General features: G+C 40.3%; 1 protein-coding gene across 1 annotated transcript; it reads right to left on the bottom strand.

The window, feature by feature from the left end:
• Positions 1-4,842: 4,842 nt before the first annotated feature.
• On the bottom strand, positions 4,843-12,222 carry LOC463973 (putative zinc finger protein 705G). Its single transcript, XM_063816884.1, has 5 exons — positions 12,140-12,222; positions 10,317-10,443; positions 9,437-9,535; positions 8,820-8,902; positions 4,843-7,763 (listed from the first exon to the last, which is right to left on the bottom strand). The coding sequence occupies exons 1-5, from the start codon at positions 12,149-12,151 to the stop codon at positions 7,509-7,511; spliced, it is 576 nt and encodes a 191-aa protein (XP_063672954.1). The 5' UTR covers positions 12,152-12,222; the 3' UTR covers positions 4,843-7,508.
• Between the last annotated feature and the right edge of the window lie 1,761 nt (positions 12,223-13,983).

The raw sequence follows: 13,983 nt of genomic DNA, 5'->3' as shown, positions 1-13,983 counted from the left end.
GGGTGGTGTGAGCTCTAGGAGTAGAGTTACAGTCTCCCATGGAAACCTGAGAGGACTTAGAATATTCCCAAAGGCCTAAGCAGTCCAATCTGTCCTGGAAACATCAGGAATGATATACTCGGTCTTCCTGAGGCTCCGAAATTTTTCTAAATAAACTCAGAGGTTACAGAACCAATTTTCTCTTGGGAACTGAAGTGGACTTATTTGCCTTCTGCCAGCATCTCACTTTTTTTTTCTCTAAGTTAGCTTTTGAGCCCAGAAGTAGATATTCCTTGTATTTGATTTACACAGGGAGCTTCCTAGAATGCCCGTGTCTCTGGATAGTTTCTGCATTCACTCAGGTATTGACAAAATGCTGCAGTTCTACTGAAAATCTCTGAGATGACCATTTGATCACCTGAGTAACTTTTGAATGTGTCTTCTATGGAAGCCCTGGAGCCTCCCTTCTGGTATTTCATACATTGCCAGTACCAAGTATCCAGGGTGAAACCCTCCATCAGATATTGTTGGCAATTCCAGTATGGAGATGACACTAACGTGATGGGGCTCAAGAATCAGATGGTAGAAGACCAGCCGGGAGGTGAAGTCTCAGTAGGCTAGGGGATTAATGTTCCATGCACACCAGACTTCTGAGACTCAGGAGGCGTGTGTGGATCTGTCTGCCCGGTGCCTCTCATCTACAGCCTGGACCAGCTATTTCTTGGGGTGAACTACTGAAGGCTTTTGTACGACCTGTGTCAGGCAAGACTCTGGCCAGACCCTTTGCCATAGTCCATTTGTAATGTATTTCCACATGGCACAGGTATCTCCACTTTTGCCCATGCTCTCATGTGGCTCAGAATTATTCTCCCTACTGCCACTCTTCTTTGCCATCACAGAAGATATTTCAAGATGTAGCCCTAAGCTTCTCCATCTAATCAATAACATGAGGGTTCATATGGGAACATTGTCACAGGCTTACAGGAATATGTTCTTAAATATCTGCTTTTTTATTATTCTCTTCATTAAATTGACATTTATATCACCACCATTATGACTGTTATTAATGTTATTATTATATTGGTACAGTTCTTTATCATGGATATATTTGTGGTCATTTTTATGCAATGTTGAATAATTGTTTTATGTTCCTGAAGACTGTTGAATTTGCTGAAGATGATTAAAAGACAACCTTAAAACATAAATACCACAGAAACCCCAGGACTCCTACTGTACTGCTTGGTGTCCTGTAGAAGAATGGGCTTCCTGAATTATTCTTTTATTTTTCAGGCAGGTACCTATTCATACCAGCATAGGAGACTGATGAAGTGCACCCTCATCTTGCCATGGGCTCAGAAAGAATTCGTAAATATGCTTTATGTGATAGCAACTCTATGTGTAGGACTGTGAGCCCTAGAATGCACTTTCTTTCACCAACTAGTCCACCTAACAGTTTTCTAAGTCAAATCCCCTATCTATGCTTGGATAGGTCATGAATGGCTTTCTGTTAACCACCTAAGATGAAGGGATATTGCTAAATCAGGTTTGTGGCCAAGAAACTTTTATCTGGAGTGGCAGGAGAGGGCCTACCTGTTAACCAGAGTGTCTGCAACATTTTCTTTTTTTTCCTTTTTATTTATTTATTTATTTATTTTTTGAGATAGAGTCTCGCTCCGTCACTCAGGCTGGAGTCCAGTGTCATGATCTTGGCTCGCTGCAACCTCAGACTCCCAGGTTCAAGCGATTCTCCTGCCTCAGCCTCCTGAGTAGCTGTGATTACAGGTGCGTGTCACCACGCCCGACTAATTTTTGTAGTTTTAGTAGAGAGGGGGTTTCACCATGTTAGTCAGACTGGTCTCAAACTCCTGACCTCATGATCCACCTGCCTTGGCCTCCCAAAGTGCTGGGATTACAGGCATAAGGCGCCGCACCTGGCCTCTACAACATTTTCTAAGTCATTATAGAAGCTCTTTGAACCACCTTTTCAGTCAAAGAACTCATGAAAAAGTCCAAGAACTTGTGACCTTCTGGAAATTGTCAAAATCTCTACAGGTGTCCACAGTCATCTAGATCTGTATTGCAAGCCACTGACTGGGTTCCAACATTGTTAAAGCAAATGCAAAATATGCCATGCCCACCAAAAAAAATCCAGAAGCCATGGTATTTAGCTGTTTCCATCTTTCTTGCCTCCTGCAGGTGGGAGAGTACTGAGTATCATGCCCTCCTACAGCCTCTGGAGGACATGCCAATGTCTAGAGGTACCAGTAGAGAAGGGCCATGAAAGACAGATGACAGCCAGGTGGCTGGGAATGACATTGTCCTGGGGCTTATTGCTTGTCATGAACTCTGCCACTGGGCAACATGTGCAGGTGTGGACCCGTGCCTTCTCTGGATCCCTGCCCCATCAGCCAGCTGTCTTATCTCCTGAAAGCTCGTAGGTGTTGGTCAGCATGGTGTTCCAGGACCAGGGTTATATTAACATTCTCTCTTAGGCTGAAACACCAGAAGTTAACACAGGAGTCCCCAGGTGTGCACATACTAACTTCCAGATTGTTTTTCTTCTCGTTCTAGATGTTCATCCTTGCTTTTTGGGACTTGAAATAACCCTACACAGCCAAATATTTATGCCTATTATCCACTTATGGAAAACTTATATGCCCCAAGTCCATAGGGTTAGTATTATTATCACTATTAAAACCATTAGTACTAGTATCATGATGATCATTATTCCTGTTAATATCCATCAATATTTTTATTACTGCCATTGTTAATATGGATTTTTCATGATTGTACAGCAATGAATATAGTTTATCCATTCACAAATGGTGTTCAGTTACCAAAGATGACTACAAGGCATGTTCTACAGACATATACACACACAGCTGTCCTGGAGACCCAGCTTTGCCACCAATTGCTCTTTCATAAGATGAGTTCACCCAATACCCACCAGTTTTTCAGGACTCGACCTGAGCTGGCTCAGCTAGACCTGGAAAAGTTTCCTATGCCCAAATGTACTTGGAAAAATTTAAAAGTCTCTTCAGAGGCCCAGTAATAGCTTTTGGCAGCTTCTAAGACCAGGGAGAGTTTCTTGGCCATTCAGAGCCATTCAAATATTCCAAGTAAACTCAAGGATCCAGAAACCCCACTTGCAGTCATGAAATATCAGTGAATGGCCTCTGTGAGTCTCTTCAAGGTTTTCAAAGATGACTGCCTGAGAAGGCTGGCCAGGAAGTCACCCAAGCCCAACCTTCTGCAGGACGTTCTATGACAGCCAGGGACCCAGGGAATTGCCACTGAACAGAAGGGAGGAACAGAGATGGCATGCCTGAGCTTCTGGAAACATTCTAAGTGCTCTTGTTGGCCCAGAAAAGACTGGTGCTACCATATGAGGAACAGACTTGGCAACCTACCTACTCCAAGAACCACAGAAGGTTTAAAGGTTCCCAGGAAGTCCCAGGAAGGGCAGCCATAGCCCTTTAGAGCCATCAGATTTTATTCTAAGTCTACTTGGGAGACAGTGCTCTTAGCTTCATAAAAACACCAGTGGAGGTGCTAAAACTTGCCCCAGTATCCAGTCTTTTCTACGTCATCTCAGAGCCAGGCAGCCACTATTTCCCAAAGCTGCTGTGCAATGAAAGGGGAATATTCTAGGTGCTCTCCTGTGCCCACGAAATTCTGTGGCTGCGCTGAAAGGCAGGAGATGTCCTCCGGAATGCTCTTCAGAAATCTGACAACACTGGTCAAGATTAAAGAAGCTCAATTCAACGTCATACAAAACCAATCCCAAATATATATATATATATATATATATATATATATATATATATATGCATAGTGAGACAAAATGATGAACACATCTGCTAATAATCATGAATGACAATAGTAACAACAACGATGATCTTAGTGATAATGCCACCAACACTGTTAATGGCAATAACAATGAACCTGAGGTAATGAGTGTTAGGGTCCCTATTCACTGATGTGAAGGATGGCGACAATTTCTGGCCTCACAGAAATAAAGGAAAAGTAAACACCTGGAGGAGGAGGAGGTGAACCTGGAGCTCCCGCCGGCCTCTGGGCGCTCCTTGGTGGAAGGAGAGGGACTTGGTCCTGAGCCTGCCCCAGATCCACCTACAACAGAATCCCAGAGTCCCAGTCCCTGGATGGGCTCAGTCCCAACCAGGCCAGACGCCCCGGAGCCCCGTAGCCCGGGTCCTCCAGCCCTCGCTGCCGCCGCTTTTCGCGGAGCCAGGGCCGCCCCCGCGCCACCTCAGCCTCTGCGGGGCTCTGGGAGGGCAGCGCCGAGGATGCTCCGGTCCCAGCGGGGGCATCCGGGCCCAGAGGGGGTATCCGGCCTCAGGCGGATACTGACGTCCTGAGGGCGCGGAATAGGGCGGCCTGCGCAGGGCCGGCCGTCTCAGGCCTTGCAAAAAGAGCGGCCTGTCCAAAGCCCCTACCGGAACCTCCCCGGAGGCCCCAGCCTCAAAGCCAGGGCGATGGCGCTTCCCTGACCATGGGTGAGGAAAACTCAGGTCCTCCCTGGAGACCCGGCCCGTCGCGGGAGGCAGACCGCGCATGCGCCCGGCATGGCCGGAAAGATGGGTTTCATTGCCCTCTGTCGGCCATGAGGTGGCAGCACAGGACGTTTGGCCTTAGCGGTGGACCTGAGTCTGAATCACTGAAATTCAGGTGTAGATTATTCAGTACTTTTCTTTTGGAAGATCAAATGGAAATTGAGTACGATATCTTCTGCTTTAATTAAAGAAGATGGAAATAAAGAAGCAAATCCAAAAATCAGTATACAAAAGCCGAGTGATTCCCTCTATGTGGAGGGAAGACGAGCTTGAATAAGAGAAGCATTCTGTGTTACACTTTAATAATGGCTGGAGATCTGCCACCATGCATTTGTCAAATCCCATAGAATTTCACAGCACAAATAGTACATCTTAATGGGGTTCAGGAGTACATATAAGGTCAGCCACAGTTTGTGGGTAAATTACATATTTAATTAAATAGATTAAACAATAAATAATGATATGAGCTCTGCCTGGACACAGTCGTTACCTCTCCAACCAGTTTGCCAAGGGCTTGAATTTCTTGCTCATTATCCTCACACTTGACATCAACCCTGGCTGCAGAGTAAAATCAATCACTTGTGGAGATTTTAAAATATAATGATGTGTCAATTTCAACCATGGATAAGGCCATTTAGCCTTAGTAAGGCCGATCATATTAAGATTGTGCCTGTTTGGCAAAATTTCAAGTCATCCCACTTGATATTCAGGAAACATTTTCTCTTGAGTTTTAAGTTCAGTGGTGAGGCTCCTTCACGGACAATACATTTTCCAATTCTGAGGACAAGGCAGAGGAGGGCCCCTCTGTGAGAACTTTCATTTTGCTTCAGGAAAAGTACATTGAATCAAATATAGGAAAGGCTTGCAAGGTGGCTGACAGGTTCAGCTGTTTTATCATGCTGGTGTTTTATCTTCTGGACTGCAGTAAAAGGAGCACAGCTGTGTCTGTCTCTGTGTAATAACTCAGGACTTACCGGAATAAAATGTGGGGTGTCATGAGATGAACTGCTACTTCCAGTTAGAGAGGGTCCAGGGACAAAATTTCAAGAGCCTTCTGAGGGATAGAAGAGAAGAGCTGCCTTATTCTCTGATCCCAGGTAACTGCTTAGAGACAGAGGAAAGGGCTGCGGACACCCAAATGCATATACAAGGTGTCTTTGATACAGCCTCCATTTCCCTGCTAAATCTATGCAATGACACACTGAGAAATCTAGCAAGTGGGGCTGAAGATCCCTGGTGTGTCAACTCGAGGGTTGGATGGAAACAAGTGGTTTTGGTGGACGTTGAAGTAAAGGGAGGTGAGCTGTGAGGAAAGAGCTGTTGAAGACTGGGGAGACTCAGAAGTTGGGGTAGAATCTCGACCAAGAATCTCACCCAAGGAGTGCAGATGCAAATCGATTTGTTAGGGCTGCATAAATGAAACAAGGGCTTCGCCAACATACTAAGTTTGTTCAACAACAGATTGTATTCTTTCAATATTTGTAAGTATTGGTCTTTTGGAAAAGTTTAATGAGATTTCTTACATAATTCTGCACTCAATTTATTCCCTGGTCACTTTGCTATTATGCATTTACATGCCACATTTTTATGAATAGATATTTTCTCAAATTTCTGAATTATTTTGCTAAAGTATGTGTTAAGAGTTTTTTCTAGGGGTCCACCTTCTTGACTCACTTTTCTGATGAGAAATCTATCAGGTTTCTCCACAGTGATTTTCAAGTTTGATAGCTCCTCAATGTGAGAAACTCAATGTCAACTAAGAAATGAATTACCACTAAAGAATTTTCTCCTTTCAAGATGCTAACCATGTTTTGTCCAGTGAGAAATCTCACATGTGCCACAAGTGTAGCTCTATGAAGAAAGGATTTCTCATGATTTTTCATTGCATAACTTCTCCAGTAAGAAGTATTTGGTATTCCAAGAGAATTCATTGCCCTTGGAAAGATTTTCCCTTCTTATTTAGCTCATGAAGGCTTTCCTCTCTTATTTTCCATTTTAGCAGCATTTTATCACTCTTCTCTTGTGAACATCAAGCCTGTGCTTGGCTGAATGTTTATTCACAGAAAATAGAAATAAAGGGTTCATCCAAGTAAAGTTTTCTCATGTTATTTGACAATAAATTGCAAATAAAAACATTTTCACACTGAATTCAGAGTTAGAGATTCTCTACCTGAAAGTCCCACATGTTTTAAGTTATAGCTGTTGCTGAACACTTTTAGTTGATTATATTGACAGTTTCAGCTCTCTCATGTCACTTATGCTCAGATCACTAACAAGTCTTTGGTACATACATGTCATACAATTTCTCTTCCATATGAATTTATTGATGTGGACTGAAGAATAAAGGTAACTGAAGTATCTTCCATGTTGATTACAGTATTTCTTCAAAATGTGAGTCCTTCGGCATGTTTAGATGCTACAACTACAGCTGAAGTCTCTTCCACATTCCTTACCTTCGTCATTCCTAACACCGTGTCATCTAAAGTCAGAATATGTTCTGAAGAAGTTTATAATTTTCTCTCCAGGGTGAATTTTCTGATGCTCTTTAAGATTAGTACATTGTCTGAAGGCTTGCCCACATAAAAGGCATTCATATGCCTTTTCTCCAGTGCGTGTTCTCTCATGTCATCTAAGGTCGGAAGACAGACTGAAGGCCTTCCCACATAGTAGACAAGCGTGTGGTTTCTCTCCAGTGTGAATTATTTTGTTTCCTCTAAAGCCAGAGCTTTGACTAAAGGCTTTCCCACTTTTATCACATTCATAACACTTTTTTCCAAGGTGAGTTCTCTCATGTCTTTGAAGGTTAAAGGATTGAATAAAGGCTTTCCCATATTGATGACACTTATATGGTCTCTGTCCCGTGTGAGTTTTCTCATGTCTTCTAAGGTGAGAACACTGAGTGAAGGCTTTTCTACATAGATGACATGCATATGGCCTCTCCCCAGTGTGAGTCATCTAGTGCCGTCTAAGGTGGAAGCAATTAGTATAGGCCTTTTCACATAGATTACACTGATATGATTTACCTTTAGTATGAATTTGTTTATGTGGTTCAGTGGACAAAAGATTACGAAGGGATTTTCCACACTGTTTGCTGACATAGGGTTTCTTTCCACTATGAGTTAACGAACACTGAGTTATTGTGGAACTGTGAGTGCAATCTTCTCCTGAATCATTACATTCAAAAGGATCCTCCAGAATGAGAGAATTCTCCTTTGGGGCAAAGATTAAAAGCTCTTAATGGTTTACCCACATATATCTATACATTCATTTCACTACCTTTGAATCCTAGACCAACCATTCAGTGGTAGACCCCAGTTGAAAGCTTTCCAATGTTTCTTGTGTGAAAGGAAATTAAATTTTGGGACCCTAAACTCATTTAACCAAAGGGAAAAATCAATCTGGGAACTGGGTCACACAAGCCTGCCTCCCCCTTCTGGTTCCTAAATAATATGGCTACAAGATGAAAGGCTACACGCCTCCCCCATATTTTGCCCATGAGGAAATTCCTCATGAGCTCTTAAAATTGCACCATGGCAATGCAAACTGATAACTTGTCTTTACAGGTGCAGTCATCCCCAGTTCACCAGACACAAATGCATATCTGATTGTTTCCCTGCCCCATTTTGTCTATGTTGTCTTATGTAAAATGCAGCTTTCCTGCATTATTCCTCTGCCTCATTTGTTTATGTCATCTTATCTAAAAAAATCCAGATTCACTGAGCCAGAAAAATGCATGAATGACTATTTTTTCTACCCACCTTTTACATGAAAATTGTGTACTTCTCAATATCCCACCCTTTCCCCTTTAAATTTGGAGCCTTCAAAATCATCTTTGGAGAAAGGCATACACCTGTCCCCTGGATGCATGTCCTTAACTTTGGCAAATAAATCTCCTAAAATGATTGAGACTTGTCTTGTCATTTTTCTCGATTGACATTTGCATACACGTTATCTCCTGCAGACACAGATATGTTCTCTTCTGTAACATCTCAACTGCAGAGTTATTGCATAATTGTGTTGATATCAATATCTTTCAATGTCTGGGCATGAGCAATGTATATGCACTTGTTCTGTTTTAGAGATCTCATGTTATGGTTTAGAACACAGGTCAATGTATTCACTAAATTCAAAGTATCCAATTTTTTTTTGCTTAGAAAGCACTTAATGCCAGCCTAATTACACTCAGGTGATTGTGCTTCATTACTAACTTAACCCATTACCATGTCTTTAACTTAGATGACTGGTGTACACAGCTATAAAACTTACCATTGTCATACTGGTGGAGGCGTCTTTTCTGGTGATAGGATGCATGGATATCATGTGTGTTTTCTTAAGGGCACTTTCCCTGTCTGAAATAATTGAAAAATAAATTGTTACATTGGTATTATGGTAATAAAATTGTTTGAAAAGCCCCAAGGCCCACGTACTTTTTTCAAAAATTGACACTTAGATGTGGCAAGTGTGTCAAATGAAGAAACTACTTGAATGAAGAAATAGATTGTACAGTGTCAGAAATTAGAAAAGATTTTTAAAATTAAAATGTGAAAAGAGTTAAAATGGAGATGAGATATCAGGCAGGTAAAAAGAGGGATAGTCTTCACAGGGATATCAGGAAAAGAGTCAGCATATGAAAGTTTAACCCCAGCCAAGTATATGAATTATCCTTTTCCCAAAAGTGAAAGAAAAGAAAAAAAAGAGGACACAAGAGTAGCATCTGACACATGAACAAAATGATAATAACATCTAAGGAATTCTGCTCCAGTAGCCTAACCTACATTTTAGAAATTATCACTCATTTAATAAAACCACTAATTAATATTCAACTGATATTATTCATTGACAAAGCAACTCCTCCTATTAGAGCACAGGACCCTGTTGCTTACCTGGATTCTGGTCTTGAAGAAATTCTCTTCCTTCCCGCCACAGCTCTTTTCCTTGCTCCAGCTGCAAAATTATATAGGATTTGCTTATCTGGTACCCTGCTAGTGGAAAGAATACATGTGTTTTGAGTTCACTGTCAATAAATGTGCATTATCACCAAGTGTAAGGCAGGCTATCAAGGAAGAATAAAAACAGTGAAGGTCAGCTCAGGCCACAAGACCTAGAACACAGAAAACTCCCCAGGATTTTTCTGACCCAATATGAGACTAGAAAATAAATCCAAACCAAAGGGCCATCAAGAAAAGGAAATTCAAAACAGTCAGGACCTATGAATGCTGAGTCCATGCCTAAGTTCCAAGACGCAATGCATAATACACAATTTTTTCAGAAAGAGAGTAATTAAATCTCTGCACAGTGTGTTTATTATTATTCTCACGCACAACAAAAAAAATTCGATTTACAAAAATAATTGGTGTTCTATATGGAAAAGATATTGCTATTGTTTTCACTAATTGGTCTCAGCCTAAGCATAGACTAAAGCAGAAGAGTTATTTAGAAAATATTTAATTTAATACACTGAAAACATTCATTAAGTTCCCAGGTCTGTTACGAGTATTAGAGACTGAGTACCAAAGAAACCATGAAATCCTTGTCAAGACTACACTCTAATTGAGTGACAAACTAAATAAAATAAAATAAAATAAAATAAAAAGAAAGATATTTATTTCAGATAGATTTAGAGAGTTCAAACCTTTTTTGGATGAGATCTGTGAGAGAATCAGAGAAGAGATTAGAGTGAGATATGGGGAAGCTGTTCTAACACTTATTGAATGAATGACTGAATGTGCATCTACACATGTACGTGAATGTTGAGGGACTCACCGAGGGACACCAGGTGACTGATATTTTCCAGCATCACATCTCTGTACAGCTTTCTCTTGGATGTGTCCATCATGGCCCACTCTTCCTGGGTGAAGTCAATAGCTACATCTTCAAAAGTCACTTTCTTCTAAAACATCACAGACATTTTAGTTTAGACAGAGAAATTCCTTTCACTGTCCGGAAGAGGAAGGCTGAGATGACATAGCTAGCAGCTGGGTATGCAGAATACTCAGTGTTTTGGGTTCCAGCCAGTTCATTCTCAGTACTAAGCTGGTATCTGCATTTCAGATTCACTCACAGAGATATACCCACTCTGAATCCATTAAACTTTACTATAAAGAAATATCGCATGAGGTGTGGCATAATATAACCCAGACATTTTTCAGTAATGTGTTGATCACCTCTACATAACTGATTATAAAATTTTCACTTGAACATTCATAAATAAAATGAAATTTACCATGAATTTCAAGTAAATTACAGATTTGTCACAAGGCATATAACTATGATTTACTACTTTTTAAGCAAGACTGTGATGAAATAAATTATTTCTCCAGATGAACCACAGGTTTCTCACCAATCAAATGGTTAAAAGACCTATGATGTGTTTTGAATAATCTAATGAACTAATAGAAAACGTGTTTCCTATCTAGCAAATATTTATTAAATATAAGTCATTGGTCCCTTATTCACTAAAAAGTTAGAAAGTAATGAACCAGACTCCAGCATTCTTCAGAACTGAACAAGCTTTATGCAGAATATAGGATTCAATTCATATATGTAGTCTCTCTAATGTTATATAATTCAGGTGTTCATGACAAGGCTTAAAGACAGTCTAGCAGCACAAGACAAGACTGCTGAGGCTGCTATACTGAGGAAATCTTAGTCTGATGATTCCTGTGATATGAAGCCTCCTGTTCTCAACTTTCTCTCGACAATCCAAACATCAGTTATCATTGTTTCTCTTTTAAATTTACCTTCTCACTTCACTTGTTCAAAGATTTAAAAAGCCTCTTCATTGTTTTTTTTCTAACCAGCCCTTATAAAGCATTTCCACAGAACCCTAAATTGTACTCTATCTACCATATTCCTTCTTCTGAGTGTGCAACCATAATTAAATAATTATATTTCTTATATGTTACTTTCACTTACCAGAAGGCAAAAAGGTTAATTACCAAAAGGTAAAGTGAATGGGGATAAGAATAATAATGACTTCTTTAGTTGTCCTTTCACAAAGTTTTTAAAAGCTCAAATACATTTTATCAAACTCTTCTTTTCCCTCAACACTGCACAGCTCTTGCCCAAGTCCTATCACACTGGATTTATTGAACTCAGCTGCTAGAACATCAGACTCATTGTTGGGCTGTGATGTTCTGCTCTTCACTCATCTCTATCGCCTGCATTCATCACAATCCTAAGTCTATTTCAGCCAACAGTACAGTTAATGGGTCAATTATTTCCCTATGAGATTATAGGATGGATAGAAGAAAAAGAAATATATGAATGAAACCTCTCATGTCTTTTTTTGTAAATAGCCTTAATAGGGGCTGGAATAAAGTAGTGTAATATTAGAAATTATATTGATAATTTAGGAGTCTTTGACACACGATACCCAACCTAGAGTCCTGAGAAAACTTAATGGGGGGCCAGATACCTGAAAGCCTCCTGACTGCATTTGGAACACCCAGGCGGGGTGGATTTTACATCATAAAAACAAACAAACAAAAAGAATAAAAATGAAACACCCATGCAAATTGGAGAAAACTGCCCATTTGCCAGCAATATGGGTATAATTTCAGTAGAAAGAGGCATCCCCTACTCACTAGTGAATGCATTGTCAGGAACTCAGTTTCTCTCTGTCTTCCTCTGGATTTCCACTTGCAGACACTTTAGGCACTAAGAAAAGCTGAGGTTGGAGAAAGAACATGTGAGACACCAGTTTTGTGCACAATTTTCACATCAATCTGTGATGAAAAGCCAGACTTTCACTGAAGTGTGACACCAGCTGCACCACAGCCTAACCAACAGACACAAACACACAGAGGCCTCTCTTCTTTTCCCATGGTCAAAATTAAGAAGCCTATGACTATGGTTGCTAATAAAGAAGGAACACAGATATCTTGTGAATGAGAACATCAAAAGCACGGAGTTTTGTATGTTAATTGGCACAAGTCCAGATATTCAATTCCCTCACTGATTTTAAAACACAGGGATCCCTGACTCCATCCACATGTGGAATATGATTTCCACCTATAGATAAACACTGGGATTTCTCAGATTTTATTATCCCAGCTTTATGCCCTAGCAATGTTTCTCCAACACCCACCACAGCCTTCTGAAGCCTTACTCCACTTTTATTTTCACTCAACTCTGACTTTTGTATTTCCCCTTGGAACTTGGAAATACGTAAGAATCTGTTTTAGGGTGGAGTGTGGTGGCTCATGCCTGTAATCCCAGCGCTTTGGGAGGCCAAGGCACGTGGATTACCTGAGGTCAAGGGTTTGAGACTAGCCTGGCCAACATGGTGAAACCCCGTCTTTACTAAAAATACAAAAATTAACTGGGTATGGTGGTGCTTGCCTGTAATCCCAGCTACTCAGGAAGCTGAAGCAGGAGAATCTCTTGAACACGGAAGGCAGAGATTACAGTGAGCCGAGATCCCACCACTGCACTCCAGCTAGGGCAACAGAGTGAGACTCTGTCTCAAAAAAAAAATCTGTTTTAGGAAGGGGATAATCAATTGAGGGATTTATTTCACTTAGAGGGTCAACACTCCCATCCTGCTAATCTAGCCCTTAAAATCTCCTGCATCGGAAATTAGCAGGAGTACCCTGAGTCATGGTGTTTCTGTCCTGTGTATACAGTCACAATCCTCTAGGATGCTCAGAAAATACAAAACGACTTAGGGGTGGGAGAAATTTAGCAGCTCAATCTGATGTTTTACTAACATGGTATCTAAAATTCTTGCAATCATGGTTTATATTACTCTTTGTTAGCTGCAATATCTCTGATTATCATGATACATATTTGCTGAGAAATACCGATGTCCATGTATATATTCGTACATAGATATGTAGGTATATAGGTGCATATGTTTATATGAATGTATGTGTTTGAGATGGGGGAAACATGCATGTATTATTTCCCTGCTAAAAATATAAAAATAATTAAGTATATTTTATGTGCAAGTGATAATTATGTGTCATAAACAAAAAATTTACTGACCCATTTGTACATGAAGTCCAGGAAAAATAAAAAGGGTAACTTTGTATTAATTGTGACATTGTGCTTACAGATGTACATATATTTCCTTATTTAACCCTCATAATAACCCTGCTGATTATAATTTATTTACCAATTTAATAAATGATCAACAGGGTTTGAACAATATGACAAAATTACAAAATTAGAAAATGGCCCAGCAATACTTTTAATTGTATTCTGCCTGTCACTGCCTCTTCTTGCTTTTTGACAAAATTACTCCCCTAACCAAGGTTCTCTATGATTCTGGGGACTCCAGCATTTAGACCCCAGTTCCCAAACATCATTGTGTCTATTTTTACTGCCACATTTAATGCACATTTACATACTTCAACAAGCACTTTTCAATATCAACTTTTTTCTTATTCCTTGGACTATTTTCTACATCTGTTCATCAAGATTCCAG

Source organism: Pan troglodytes, chromosome 7, assembly GCF_028858775.2.
Source record: "Pan troglodytes isolate AG18354 chromosome 7, NHGRI_mPanTro3-v2.0_pri, whole genome shotgun sequence".
NCBI lineage: Eukaryota > Metazoa > Chordata > Mammalia > Primates > Hominidae > Pan > Pan troglodytes.
Note: the sequence above shows the minus strand (reverse complement) of the source record. Positions and strands in the feature narration are given on the sequence as shown.